The following is a 15,682-nucleotide window of genomic DNA, read 5'->3' on the forward strand; positions in this document are numbered from 1 at the left end:
GCGTACTCTTCAGTAGATGCCGGCTCTGAGACCTTCTCCGCAGCAAATTCACTGAGCTTCTGGGCAAGAATCAGCCTCCGTGAGCGAGAGGCGTATTTGATAGCTAAGCTCGTGGCATTTTGTGTCATGAGTTCAGCAAGCTCCATGCAGCGAAATTCACGTTCCAGTGTGCAAGATAACTATTTTTAAAGCAAAGAGGAAAAAAAAAAGTTTTAATATTTTTCAGAGAAATATTTATTTGGGGGAAAAAAGGATAAAAAAATGTTTGTTCTCTAAAATAGAACATTCAGTTCTCATTCATTCTTTACTAGATGGAAATTCAAGGAACCCTAACACATCCAGGCCAGAACAGAATGAGTCCCAGCTATTTGCTTATAAGGCCATTCCGTAGCTGTGAAAATAACTCCAATTATGATTGCAAAGTGAGCACTCTCCGGAAAACTGCAGGTGAAACATCCACTGGAGAAAAACTATATTTAAGACACAGAGAACTTCCATATTATATAGTAGTTTTTTAAATTTAAAAAAAAAATAGCGAGTTCAAGAAACTTGTGTCTCTTTCTGCTTTTCAAACATTCTATTACAATAATGAGCAGATGGCTATAATATAGTGTAGGTAAGGACCAAACCTATCTAATAATTAACCTGCACAGTACATAAAAGCCACTGGGAAGCCTGAGTAAGCAGAAGTATGGGCTGAGGAAGAAGGAGACTAAGAGTCTTTCTCCTTCTCAGGTTCCTCTCCCAAAAATGGCCTCTCCTTTATATTTCAAGGAAGTTGAAACAGGCTTATCTTGAAAAACAAATGGGTTTGGCTAGGATAGGCCATTTTTACTAGGATCCTGGCAAGTACAGATAAGTGTTAAATTCTCAGTCTTCGCCCCATAATTACAAGAATACTCAGGCTTCCTGAGGCTATTTATAAAACATGGTAGGATAGTCACACAATTGATTTCATTTCTAGGTTGGCACTAAGAGCCTGAGCTTTGAACATAAATTGCTGATCAAGGCGACTCATTTCCTGAGCCTGGTCTTCCTTTATCTCTGGATCTGGCCTTCTGCTTCCCAAAGCTCTTGCTACTCCTGACACAAGTGCCTAAACACATTCATCTCCTCTAGTTCAAGTTTCTCCTGCCTTAGATCCTCTCCTTATCTGAGCCTCCCTGCCAGCTTTATGCCGGTGCTTTGGTTCCTCTTTTGCAGCAGCTCTGTCCACAGTCAAATTACCTACGGCCCTGGGAAGAAGGCAAGCAATGAAGCAGTATCATGACACAAAACTCACAACTTACACGCATGCATCAGACATCAGGATGCAAGCATTTAAAGGCAAGACTGGGTTGTGATGCACATCTCATCTTTTTGATGTTATCTCAGTTTGCTATGGACACTTTCAATATTTTTTTCTGTTGATTGGCCGGGATGACTGTCTAACTTACACTGAACAGTACAGTACCTATATTAACAAGTTACATTTTGCCTAGTTTTGTGCTTAAAATATTCCTTGTCCGTTTCAGAGTTAATAAAAGTTAACTCTGGAATAAACGATTGTGTGGAACAATTAAAAAAAATTACAAAGAAAAAAAATTATTGAATAGGATTTTTTATTTAAGTAATATAATAATCAACCGTCTAAGAAATTTTACTCAGGTAAATTTGAAATAATCCTCCCCAGTGTGGTGCCCTTCTGATGTTTTATTTTAACTCCTGTATCGGTTTGGTAGTCTGAGGCTTAGCAGAAGCTGAAATCTAGTACAACTGAAAGGCATTAGACCAGTGGTTCTCAACCTTTTTAATGCTGCGACCCCAACCAGTCGTAAGTCGAGGACTAAACCGGTCGTAAGTCGAGGACTTTCCCTGCCCGGGAGCACCACACATGTGTGGTTCCGCCCCCTGCGCCGGCCGAGGCATAGCTGGCAAGTGGCAGAGACGGAGCAGGCCGACCACCAGCTGGCCCAGCTCAAGGGAGGTAAGGCACCCGCCGGAAAAGGGGAAAAAAATGGCAGACAAAAAAAATGGCGGACAGCCTTGCTTGGCGACCCCCATGAAATGGTCGATCGACCCCAAATGGGGTCCCGACCCACAGGTTGAGAACCACTGCATTAGACTGAAGAAGAGAGATTTATAACTTTACCCACTTACTGCAAACATTTTCATCAGGAGATTCTGCTGTTCTTGGACTGCTTGGCCTTTCACACTTTCATCATATTCATATCCATTTTGAGATAAATAGTCTACATAGTTGTGGAACAAGACTGAGCGCCAGAATTGCTCCTACGACATGCAGAGAAAGGAAAGAAAAACATAGTTTATACAACTATTTTATCATGGCTGCAAGATACATAATATAAAATATAGTACTGAACCAGGAGAAGTTTATAAATTACTCTGAAATTGTGATAATTAAATAAAGGACTAGAAATAGGCAAACAAAATAGATCACATTAATTGGAATTTGAATTAATTTGAAAATGTAAAGGTAACTTTACAAAATCAAATAGAGCAAAACATCCTTTCAACCATGCAAACATTTAGATATATAGCGTCAAAAGCTTTGCTTTTAACTTGAGAGATTATTCATCTTCACCCCCTCTTGCTTTCAAGATTTCAGCAGATGGTATCCATACGCTTCCAAGTGTAACTTGGCAATTTTAAGGATTAGGAACTTGCTAGCTGGCTTTATTGGGGAGGGGGGAACAGCTGAGAAATTAATACATAATGTAGTCTATACATTATGTATAAATATTGCCACAGAATGCATACCATCATCCTAAAGCTGAGACATACATATGCAAGTAGGGCCACTGTTTCTATATGTAGTTTGTGTTTGTGTGTGTATTATATGCAACTGCAACTAAACCGTACAATGATCTTAATTATAAATTCTGATTACCCACCTCCATTTGACCCTTATCTGTTGCAGTTTGACAAAAAGGGAGCTTAAATGGCAGCACTATTATCGCAGGACGGGGAAGCGTAGCTGGAAAACGAGCTCCTTTACAAAGAATGCATCTATTCAAGAAAAATACAGAATCAAAAGATATAATGCAACCCCCTTCTCCTTCCCAGAGTCACCATAGCATGGACAAGCTGTCTACACATTCAGCAGTATACATGTAAAGAAGAGGAAGTTTGCATTTTTCTCAATTTCTTTTTAGTATCAGGCTAAAAATTAACAAATTTTAGGGAAAAAAAACCTGAGTTTTCTCTAAGCCTTGAATAGGCAAATACTTTATTTAGCATCCAAATAAGAGTTCTCTAAAAATAGAAGAATTATTCCTTTGTCACTTTAATTCATTTAATGTAAGATGCCATGTTTTATAATTATTTAGCAGAGCTTTTAGTAAAGTCAGACAATAGAAGATTGCTCACACAGAAAGTATAATGTCACAGTCATCTTAAGTATGGACTGGCCTAATAATATATTGCCATTTTAGACAAATCAATTAATAATAATAATAATAATAATAATAATAATAATAATAAAAGTTGGAAGGGACCTTGGAGGTCATCTAGTTCAACCCCCTGCTCAGGCAGGAAACCCTATACCATTTCAGACAAATGGCTGTCCAGTCTCTTCTTAAAAACTTCCAGTGTTGGAGCATTCACCGCTTCTGGAGGCAGGTTGTTCCACTGGTTAATTGTTCTCACTGTCAGGAAGTTTCTCCTTAGTTCTAGGTTGCTTCTCTCCTTGATTAGTTTCCATCTCTTGCATTTAATTAATCAAATGACTAACTTAAATCAGCTTCTTTGCAAGGCTGAGCCAAGAAAAAACTGCTTTATCAAGATGCCAAATTCACTGGAGAAGTGCATCAAATGAGACTAGAAGGTTGTGAGCATAAATGTGGTTAGAGAGGGTTTCAAATTCCATCTCTTATATCCACAACTCTGCTACTGGCATTCTACTAATTATATTTCATTGTCTATTATGTTACATTAGGGATTAAAGGAATGAAGCCTAATAAATATTATAAGTGCATCATTCTTGTTCAATGAACTAATTAAAAATATTATCTGGAAAGTGTTTCACAATCTAAATGTCTAACCCAATCAGCCACTCTTTTAAAACCAAGCCTTCAACGAAGGTAACATTTTCATAGACATTCTTTTTAAACTGTGTTTAAATGATGTTTTTTCCATCATCATTTATCTTGGATGAACGAGAGGGAAAAAAAACAACCCACAATGACTTTCATTCATACTCATCTTCCCAGGCTGACATTTTCTGAGGCTTTAATGAATTTCCAAGAAAAGAGTTACTTGAAAGGGGAATTGGAAGAACACAATATTTTTGTGCATATGGCAGGTGAATTGCTAGTTCCACAGGCCTCTTTCTAGTAAAAAAAAAATAATAATTCTGGGAGGCTCTAGTTTAAATGAAATAAGGTGGTGGGAAGCTGACAAGAAAGGATGATTGAGAAAATGATCTTTCAACAGATGTTTGAATATTTCTGTGTTGAACACTCTTCTAAAGCAGGGCTTTTCAACCAGTGGTACCTGTGGTACATTGGCACCTGGCAGGTGGTACGCGACCATCCTAGAAAAGTGGTAGTAGGGGAGGGGAATGAGCTAAACTGGTGGCAGCACCGCACAAGCCTGAGCGAGAGACGGCTGGAGCTGCAGGGCTGTCAGGGCTCAGTGGAAGCACCAATCAGCTGGAAAGCAGCACTGATCCTGGCGCTCCTGCTGAGCCCAGAAGAAGCGCCAATCAGCTGGAATATTGAAGCATCTCCAGGGTCTTGTGATTTACATTCAGATGCTTGGCAACTGATTCGTATTTATGACGGTCACAGTGTCCCAGAGTCATGTGAAGTGACCAAAACCTGCTGCAGCCACCCAGGAGACGGGGGGGGGGGAATAAAAACCAAACACCCCCCCAGCCCACCCCCTCTATCAATCCTCAGCAGAAATGCTCACAACAATGAAAACCTTGGACAGGAGGAAGAGCACTGTCGGGCGGGCAGGCAGGTGTCTTGCTCAGCTGTGGCTTGGGGGGCACTTTTTTAGTGCCATTGTAACTTTAAACAGTCACTAAGCGAACTGTTGTAAGTCGAGGACTACCTGTATTTTATCACTTTTTTTCCTTTTGGGGAGGGGGGGGGTCATCAAGTTTTTGACACTTTGGTAGGCGACTAGTGGTACTCGGCCGTTGCCATATCCTAAAAGTGGCACAATGGGTGAAAAGGTTGAAAAGCCCTGTTCTAAAGAACAGGGACCATTTTAAATTATTTTTGTACCTGAGCTGCTGAGGGTTCTCATGAATGCCAACAATCCAGTAGTGGTCTGACTTCCCTTTACAGTGCTCTCTTGTATTACAGACTGGGGTCCAAATATTACCGTGCCTTCTGTTCAGCATTCGTACAATACCCTCAGAATCCACAAAACAGGGAGTACCTAGTTATTCATTAGAAAAGCACATAGTTTTGTTTCGACAATCAGTTTTCTTTGAAGCAGCTGTAGAGGTTCATGAATGAACATCATGTTAAACGCTACATCTCTCATCATCATCATCACGTATATTAAAAAGTACAAAACATTTTGAAGAAAATCAACAGATTTGTAGCAAACTTTGGCAATAACTCCCTCTTCTGGTAACCCAGAGTAAAAATACATGGACATTCAATGTAGTCCACCCATTTCCTTTTTCCCTTTCATCCTAGAAACCAAAAGCACTGTTTTAACATCAATAATGGATGCATAATTTTTAATCAACTAAGCATGCGATGTGTTCCATTCCTGATGTCTGGGAAGTGTTTGATATGAAACGGGGTTGAGGGCTGCAAATGTACAAAGGACTTGATCACATTCACCGTCCCTCAATATTATTTCATTAATGAAATAATAAATTAGGATTTAATTATATCTTATCTGAACCATCTTACCTTCTGCTGAAAATCCTATCCATGCTAAATAGGATTTCCTGGAAAGAGGAAGTGATTCACCATGTAAAATCTGTCTTTTCTTTTTCCCAAGTTCTAGAAGCTGAATTCCAAGACATTGATCCCCTTCAAATCCAGTGCCTACAATTAAAGGTGGGAGTGGGAAAGGTACAGTGTTAATTCTGACCAAAGTAAGTCACACTAAAAAATTGTGGGGAAGGGTAAAGAAAAGGAAGGAATTTAGCTGCGCAGACGCAAATTCTTCTTTATGCTACTGAATGATTGTGATGGAATTCTATTCACTGAGTAATTTTAAACATTGTCAACATGGCTATAATTTGGAACTTAAAATTATTTTAGGAACATAAAATTATATTCATGAAATGAGATCTAAAATATTTGTCCAAATAAAATTCTAATAAGTATAGTAATTATCATTATTCTACTTTTACAGCAATCACTGTGAGTTGTAGAATAATGTTTGCAGTCTTTTGAATCCTTAACTTCTACCTTTACTAATATTGCATCTTTTAAAAAAATAAAGACAAACAATAGAAAGCCAGACTGAATCATGGCTGAATGACAGAGCAGACTTACATGCTCAATATCTCCACCCAGAAGGAAAGCAGCAACACAGCATAAAGTGTCCTGGTTTTTCATTACTGCTATTGGCAGATTTGACAGTACTGAATGATTTTACTTAATTAAAAAAGCTTCCTAGCTCAAGATTTCCTAAATGTAAGCACTAGAACTAGGTGGCAAATTCTAGTTTTGGATAAAGGTAACAGAAAGTGACAGATGCAGTTCTTAGATACTTCAAGACAGCTTAGTCATGTGACTAAAATTAAAATTTCAATTCTACTTGGAAATGGGATGAGTTAATAAATTCAAAGCTATAATGGCACGGTCTTTAAAAAAAATTAAAGAGGGAATTATGCAGAATGACCAAATGTTTGATTTAAATTTGCCCTAGAGTCAGAATGTAGAAGGGCTCATTTCAACATCAAACTTTTTCTAAGGTCATTTTTTGGGGAAATTCCTGGTCCTGGAAAACACTGCAGCCACACCCCTTCCCCAATCATACAAGGACACCTGAAAGAGATTTGAATAATCAACATTTTAAATTTAAACAACTAAACAACAAACAAAAGAATACAGAAAGCACCTTTGTGAAAGACCACCAGCAGCTGCTCTCCATGTCCTGCCATCGACACCACAGGTCCAGGAAAACTGAAAATCTCTTTCTGAACTCCACCAATGGTGAACACACGAAGCAGAAGAGAACTAGTGGCACATGCAGCCCAGCCCTGGCCCAAACAAACAGCTTCAATGTCTTCATCCTGCAGCATATCAACAGTCCATTCCTTGTTAGGATCCCAGGAATTGAAATGAATGCAATGAAGCTTGCTAAAAATGAGAGAGGGAAATGAATGTAAAACATGAATATAGGGCGGTCCAGATACATGCCTCTAGCCTTGCATTTTTGAGCATTATAAACTAAAATGCTTGCTGATTATGCTTTTGAATTAATATTAAGTCGTTCCAATTTGGAGCTCTGCAGTAATCGGTTTCACTTTTTCCTCATTCTCCATGTGATTTTTTTTAAAGGAAAATCTGAAGCAATTAGAACACGACAGCAGCTCTGAAGTGCACTGATCCCATCCTCATTACTCTTACTCCCTTGTGAGTTCATGGAATACAAAGGTTAGTTTTATTGGCTGTAATTCACAATTAAGTACTTTGTCTTTTTACCTTGCTAGTTCCTCTGTGCTGTCACTGGCCAATAAAATAGCTTCACTGGAAAGGTCTGCCATTGTATGATTCAAATTATTTGGCAAATGCATTGCATGATGTATTGCGGTATCATGGAATTCGACATCAATAGCATTGTCTTGTTCATCATTATAGCAGCGAATAATACCCACAGAGTTCCATACCTATAAGGGAGATGTTAAGGCAGACATGTCAAACACAAGGCCCGGGGCTGGATGCGGCCCGTGAAGTGGTTTCATGTGGCCCGTGAAGCCATCCTGGAAACAGTGAGGGAACGGCCCCTCCGCCTTGGCCCTGAGGTCCAGGTTGGCCGGGAGCCAATGTACAATTTTGTGGTGGCCATCTATGCTGAAATGCATTCAGTCTTAGCTCCACAAGGCTGTCTGGAAACAGCGAGGAACCAGCCCCTGCCACGTTGGCCCCGCCCCCTGGGTGCATGCTGGGGAGGTGTCACCCTTTGCGAGGAATGAAGAAATGGACCATGCTTTGGCGCTTACCCCAGTTCCACCCCCTTCTGCCAGAGACCCTCAGATCTGTCCCACTCCTGCCCAGGCCCCCACAGGCACCCTTGACGCGAACGATGTAGAGCTGGCCATGCCCACCCAATCGGCCACACCCACTCCATCCATGCCTACCCAGTAGGCCGCACCCACCCTGGCCATACCCACCCAGTCCCCCAAGGGCAACCGCAATGCTGACGCGGCCCTCAATGAAATTGAGTTTGACATCCCTGTGTTAAGGCTTGTTAAGAAGACAGAAATATTTCTGCAAGTTTGACTTCAGATCTGTCATATGTATATGCAGTATATATGTATGTATAAGCCATATGATAACACACAGCCCATTCATATAGTCTGGGTATGTTTAATCAGCAGGCGAAGTTTGAGATGGAGAGAATGAGGGATGATAGCACCATCAGTGGAGGACTATTTATCCAAGATGGATAAATTATATAAGTTGCAACATGAATTTGCCATTGAAGTAGACAGAAAGTCTGCTGAATAATCAGAATAGATCAGTAGCAAAACACAGGATTACATCTGATAAGTAAGCCAAATTTCTAACTTCTGGAACAGATTTCCATTCTCTCTAAAAGAAGAAGCAATGGATTCTAACCCTACCCTTATCTAAATATACTTAAATACATTTCTCTTTCCCTCCTATTTATAGAGGGAAAGACACCTACCTTTATTTTGGAAAGGGTTTTTTTTTTGTTTTTTTTGCAACTCACTTTATATAAATATTCAAAGCTTTAAAAAGAAAAGACTGCACAAAAAGTGCAGTCAGTAATGTTAAGGGGACCAACTGATGATACTTATCTTGTTTTTATAGGAACAAGTTTATAGTCAAGAGCTACTTATGAAATGAACTTGCTTTTGAATGAGAATTGCAGATCTTTATCAACTTAGGCTTAGGCTGATAAAGCTAGAGTTTGAAGGTGATCCCAGCATATGTTAAAAGCCATTCAGTTTTGCATTAAGTGAAGCTGTTTATACAGGCTATTTAGAAGCTTCATTATTATTATTACTATTACTACTATTATTTAAATTTATATACTGCCTTATAAGTTCTGGCCTGTTCTTACAAATTATTTAAAATATTAATAATCTTATTGTCCAAAAGATCAGCTAATGAAGCAATTTAAATCTGAAATTAACCATGAAGCGGTGAGTGAGATGTGTTGGGGTAGAACCAGACTGGAATGGCTTTTGCCGAGGAGTTGGCAATGGCCCACTGTAGAGTGGCCTCTGGTCGGATGGCAGCGGCTGAACTGGAACAAAATTGTCCAAATCATCCTCTTCATCTTCCTTATCGAGGTCAGAATTAGCTTTCAGCAATCCAGTATCTATGAAAGGCAGATAGATCATATTAAGACATTTTATAGCATCTTCACAATGCTGGCAGCCAAACTGGCAGCATTACCAAATGATTATAGATTTATAGTTGCCCCAACATTCACAGTCCCTCCCTCTGCTCCGAACCTCCCGCTTTGGGAAATCCTCACCTAGGGAGTTCTCATCATCTTCTATTATTGCGCCTCGGTTTCTGGGACGTCCCGACATTATCTTAAAGTCATCTTCATCTTCATCGTTTGTTGCTGCCTTAGAGCCCCAGTCATCCTCACTGAAATCCCTATTCAGAAAGTCCTCTTTGGCATCCTCATCAAAAAGGTCATCATAGCTTTTGCTGGAAGCATTAGGTGCCTAAAGTCAGGATTTAACAGTATACCAAATTAGCAAACATTTTTTAAAAAAGGAAAGATCTGCCTTCCAGCCAATAAACGTCAGATTCATATATTTAGGTTCATAATCACAAAGTTAATAGAAAAAACAAGGAAACTTCCAATTTATATTACCTTATGTATTGATTTCTTCCTTTCTATATCACAGACATTCTCAAGTAGTCCAAGATTGCCTTCTGTATCTGTATAAGCAAGCTGGCCACCTTTGGGATGCCATGCCAGACCACAGACAGTGTAACCTTTATCGTGTTTCACCCTAAAAAAAGGCAAGAATAATAAAAGATGCATCTGAAATCATTCAGACAAGAAGACCTTTGCTTAGCTGCTGCTAAGGCCTAATGGTCTTAAACCAGCTGTCCCCAACCTTTGTGGCTTGGCGGCTTGACGGGGGGGAGATAGAGGGGAACCAAGCCACACAAGTGGCAGGCCAGTGCGCATACGCATGTGCACGCAGCTCGACTTGCACAAGTTGAGCTGCATGTGTGTGTGTGTGTGTGTGCACGCACATTAGCCTACTGCTCACGCAAGCATGTGGTGCCTGCCTGCTGCTCACATGGCCCAATTCCAAACAGGGATTGCGGGTTGGGGACCCTTGTCTTAAACTATGTGCTAAACCAAAGCCAAACAATTAACTTTATGCTACTTGATAAAAAAGTGTGAATGAAGAAAGTCTCAAAATTTGCCAGTTTTGATTTTATGGTATAGGTTGTCCAAACCTTTTATGTCATATATTAGTGGCTCCCATAAGTTTTCTTTGTCTTTGCAAAAGCCCATCTTTGTAAGAGATACAGAAACCGAGTGATACCTTTCCAGGCATTCTTGTGTTTCCACTTTCCAAATGACTATATAGCCACCGATACTTCCAGCTGCCAAATATTGTCCACAAGGAGACCAGGCCACAATATTTAGGGGCTAACATGGGGGAAAAAAAACAAGTCCTTGATATTAATAAATTATTTGGCTAAGATTGTGTTTGATGTACTCATTCTTTGAGCAGAGGGTGAAAGATGTTTTAGCGGGGCTTTTTTGTTGTTAATTTGTTTGTATCATGTTACAGTACTGTTTTGGAGGAGGACAGAGAGATGAAGAGAAGGGATTGAGAAAGTCAAGACAACAAATTTATATCTGGGCAGAAAACCTGTGGCAATGGCAGAATTGTGCTGGTACACACATCCCAGAAATTCATTATGGCAGTGGGTCATAGTGGGCTTGGCCATGGGTTTGGGGTGACTAACAGAAATTAGTCACAGGAGTGTGCAGAAGCAAGAAGCAATGGCAGCCAGGAGTCTTATCCAGAAGAAATTATTTTGGGGATATTGGACATTAGAGGAGTCCGAAGACCAAGGAACAGCTGCAGGATTCAAACTGGAAGCCACAGCCATCCTACAGCCTGGACAGTCCATCTTGGGACTATTAATGGTGGTGAGATAGGAGTCTCAGCAGACTGAGCAGTGGAGACCAGCCTGGAAGCCTACCACTTAACCATAATAAAACACAGGCTGAATTGTCTGGTTTCAGCCATGCCAGAAGGTAAGTTCTATTTGGATCCATGGACAACAGAGGGAGATAATTGGATGGGGGTTTTTTTTACGATCATCATCCATATGAAAAGTAGAAATTTGGAAATTAGATTGGATGCCCATCTAGGGGGCTGAGTAGGCAAGCAGGGACTTCCTTTTTTCCCTTAGCCAGGAGCCTAGTAAAGGACTACCAAGATAGAATAAAAGAAACAGATTTTTTGCATTGCTTTTTGGTAAGAATAGGTGTGTTGAAGTAGTTTGCCAGCTAATGTTAAGAGGAAAGCACACTTGTGTAACAGGCAGCACAACTATTGCTTTGCAAGATTTTACACAGCTCATAAAACAAAGGAACCTTAACCTCTGATTACTACTATTGATCATAGGTCTTTGCTTTTACTCGGACATACATACATAAGCCAAATATCAGACTTCCATTTAGCACCAAACTCTTTCATAAACAGACTGACTAACAATCAATCAGCTTAAGAAAATACGATTTTCTCTTCCCTGACACCAAGCAAACATTACTTAGAACAAGAGCAGATTAAAAAGCAGCTTTCTAAAAGGATACCAACCTGTGTGATAAAATTATCTGATAGATCCAGTTCATGATCCCATGTTTCTCTTCTATATACTTTGATTATTTTTTCTACTGGAATGGCTAGCAGCTATTTAGGGAGAAAAAAATGTTAATAAGATGGACCTGATTTTTAAATGCTTTTTTAATAAGTCCTATCCTGGTTTTGTTTATAAAAAAAACTCACAGGGCACAAAGACTTGGTCTGCACACATCTGGGTAAGCTATAATGGGACTGGTTTTTAGTTTAGTGTGATTTGTGAACATAAATATTGGCCATGATGGCTTGTTCAACATGGCCAATAAATCTTATAAATAAATAAATGGTTAAATATCTTGGTTTCAAATCAAGGAACCGTGGAATACATTTGAACCACACAGAATAGTTGAAAAGGACCTCAGATATCTTCTAGTCCAACTCTCTGCTCAAGCAGGAGACTCTACTTCATTTTAGACAAATGGTTGTTCAGTCTCTTTTTGAAAGCCTTCAGTGATGGAGCACCCACAACTTTTGAAGGCAAATTATTCTATTAGTTAATTGCTCTCATCATTAGGAAATTTCTCCTTAGTTCTAGGTTGCGTCTCTCCTATTGTTTCTATTGTTTCTTGTCTTGCCTATTGGTGCTTTGGAAAATAGTTCGACCACGTCGTCTTTGCAGGAGCCCCTCAAATATTGGAACAGTGCTATCATATCCCACCTAGTCCTTTTTTTCATTAGACTATACATACTCAATTTCTGTAACCTTTCTTCGTATGTTTTAGCCTCTAGCCCTCTAATCATTTTTGTTGTTCTTCTCTGCACTTTTTCCAAGAGTCATACAGATAGTATCCTATTCCAGAAAAACTTTTCATAAACTATTGAACCAAGTCTCAAGAAATAGTAAATGTCAAGCAATCACAGATGTTACATTGAGTTAGAATAGGACAGGATTTTAAAATCCCTTTGTGAGTCCTCAAGAGCAATAAAATCTTAATAAATATCCTATTTCAATCAAACACCTGCATGGTAACATGCCAAGCACCAGCAACTTAATTTGTCAAGCCTACTTTAATGAGAATCCTCTAGCCCATTCCAGGTCAATCACTAATGACTAGAATTAGCCTAGATGAGAAATGGGGCTTTTCACCAAAATTATTAAGACTTCACTCTCCCTCAATCGTCACAATCCAGGGCAAGCATGATATGCAGACTCCTTTGCTTCTGGCTACTCTGCATGCTCACTTCTTTTCCAGAACTGACTGCTAAAACACTTTTCTGAATGTAACCTAAATACAATGGGCTTTGCAGAGAAATGTTGCTATTAGCGCTAAAGTATCATTCATGAAGTATTCTTTACTACAGGGGTCCGCAACCTATGGTCCGCGGCCCAATGCCGGGCCATAGCCTACTGGCCACTAGGTGTGTGCGCACTCACCCCACTCGCAGTAGAGCCTGCAGACCCGTTTGTGCATGCATGTGGAGCTAGCAGTGGTGGTGGCTAGTGCATGGGCAAATAGGGCCACTAGCCCATGTGTCATGTGTCTGAGTAACGAAACACTTAAAAGGACTTTCAGGCATGTTTTCTCCTAAAAGCTTTTATTAATGTTAAAGTACATCAGCACGGCATGGGGGAATGCTTAGAACTGCTTATCTTCCAGTATGCCTAGCATTCCAGACATTATCCACTCCCTTATTGTAGGGTCATGGTTCACATCTTCCAATCAACTTGAAAGATGTGATTTACTTCTGGTTTCTTTCTCCCGGGCTATCCCTATGCTCCTCCCTCTCTCCTAGTTGCTGGTTTAACTATATATATACCAGACAGTTCTGCACATTGTCAAAGCAAGAATATACAGTATTTGCAGCATTGACACCATGCATGTTGCACAGCCCGCTTGCACATGTGCATGGTGCTAGCAGAGGCGGCGGCTACCGCATGCATGCATGCACAAATGGGGCCGCTAGCCATGCGGGTGCAAGCAGTCCTTTTCATACATGCACTTGCACACATTTCACAGCTGCTCCCTTTCCCTCCGGGCCGCCAGCATGAAAAGGTTAGTGACCTCTGCTTTACTAGATAACTCTCATCTCTGCTTTACTAGATAACTCTCATCTCCTCTGATATATTTTTTTGTTTCCACTTGCTTTTTCCAGGTGAATACTGCTTGTTCTCCTCCTGTTCTTTATGACTTTTCTGATGCTTTTCAAAAATGAATTGAATTTTCCTTCCAACTCCTCCCTCCACTGCTGCTAGTTTTTCTTACTTCTCTTTTCTCACTACAAAGCTTCTTGCAAGCGAACAAAGTTCTCAGAAAAGGGGCAAAAGGAATGATGAGTTGTCCAAGAAAGCCTGGAACTTTCAGGATCCTGCAACTTCTTGGCGTAAAGAAAGGGAAGGGCATCTTTCCTCCCCATAGTTTCTCCCATTATTTTCCTCTGATTCTTCCAAAGCAGCAAAGAGGAAATGGGGCAATAGGTAACCTGGACTTCCACTGTGTCTCTTCACTTTTTTACTATTTTGCGGGAGCTCTCACAAGCAAGGAAATCAAGAAGGAAGCTTTGATGTTGCCATCTACCCACTTATGTAAGTCAGCATGCGTCTGCACACATGTACTCACCCCCAGAGGCATCCATATAAAACAGCAGTGACATCCAAATTATGACATGTGCCTTCAGCACTACTACAACAAAAAATAGATAAGCGACTTATTACCTTTCCGATTTTCGGTTGCCAGGACAGTCTACATAGGGATTTTGCATTTATCACATCATTACATTTTTGCAGCAGCGGCCAGCTTATCTCACAATTCTGGAAGTAAAATAAGATAACGGGGGTTAACTAGCTTGATATAAACCTTTCTGAAATATAAAGTATTTGCAAGAAGTGGGTGTAGGGTAATTGCTGGAACATTAAAAATCCAGGTTTAGGGTCATCCAGACACAAAACACCCTAGATAGTTTTAACAAGTTTATCAAACTAATTCATGCGACAGCCCTGTTTTTTCAGTCAATTGCTTTAAAAGAGGTTCCTCTTCCAATGTAAATAAAAATTAATTACTGCTTCTCACATTATGATTTTCTTACTATATCCTGGGATTTCTTGAATTATTAAGAGTTCCTCACTGAGAAGGCAAGTAACAACATGCATCATCCATAAAAAGAGCTGGACTATCACAACCAATTTTCAAGACAAAATATTCCTAAACGTAGTATTTATAACTGACTGTACTGTATATGTTAAGGCTTGTGTTCTAGGTCTTACTGAATACAAAAAGGTTTATTCCAAATTGCTAAAAGAATTATAGTCTGCAAATTGCTGCATATTAGTTCCACACTGACACGCCAAATTTGCATTAGGATTTAAATCAAGATTTAAAACGGGAAACAGAAAATATTATTTACCTGTTCTGAAATTTTCCACACTCTGACAGATCCATCACAGCTAGCCGATGCCTGTAAAATGAACATTTTTAAAGATAATAGCACCTGGCATTGCTCATTGCCTAGTATTTACATTTAAAATGTCGGAGTTCAGTATCATGACACTTTATGAAGCCACATCTTTGCTGACATACTTTTCCTGAAATACCCCACTCTGGAGGAAAATAAATGCTTTTTTAAGCAGAAAGGCAGGACATTTTAATACATAAATTATTTAAAACCTGGGTACTTTTTACCTATCATGTAGTCCAACAAATATACCTTTCCACCTAT

At 39.8% G+C, this 15,682-nt stretch overlaps 1 protein-coding gene across 1 annotated transcript; it reads right to left on the minus strand.

The window, feature by feature from the left end:
• Positions 1-6: 6 nt before the first annotated feature.
• Positions 7-15,421, minus strand: LOC107300459 (WD repeat and HMG-box DNA-binding protein 1-like; the record flags this gene model as incomplete). Its single annotated transcript, XM_015829784.1, has 14 exons — positions 7-179; positions 2,140-2,271; positions 2,895-3,009; positions 5,235-5,391; positions 5,880-6,017; positions 7,042-7,283; positions 7,629-7,813; positions 9,308-9,495; positions 9,655-9,853; positions 10,006-10,147; positions 10,697-10,803; positions 11,987-12,079; positions 14,682-14,777; positions 15,371-15,421. Coding segments are annotated over 14 exons (2,018 nt in total), but the record flags the coding sequence as incomplete, so codon positions are not given.
• Between the last annotated feature and the right edge of the window lie 261 nt (positions 15,422-15,682).

Source organism: Protobothrops mucrosquamatus, unplaced genomic scaffold, assembly GCF_001527695.2.
Source record: "Protobothrops mucrosquamatus isolate PMUCROS unplaced genomic scaffold, P.Mucros_1.0 scaffold7153, whole genome shotgun sequence".
Classification (NCBI taxonomy): Eukaryota; Metazoa; Chordata; class Lepidosauria; order Squamata; family Viperidae; genus Protobothrops; species Protobothrops mucrosquamatus.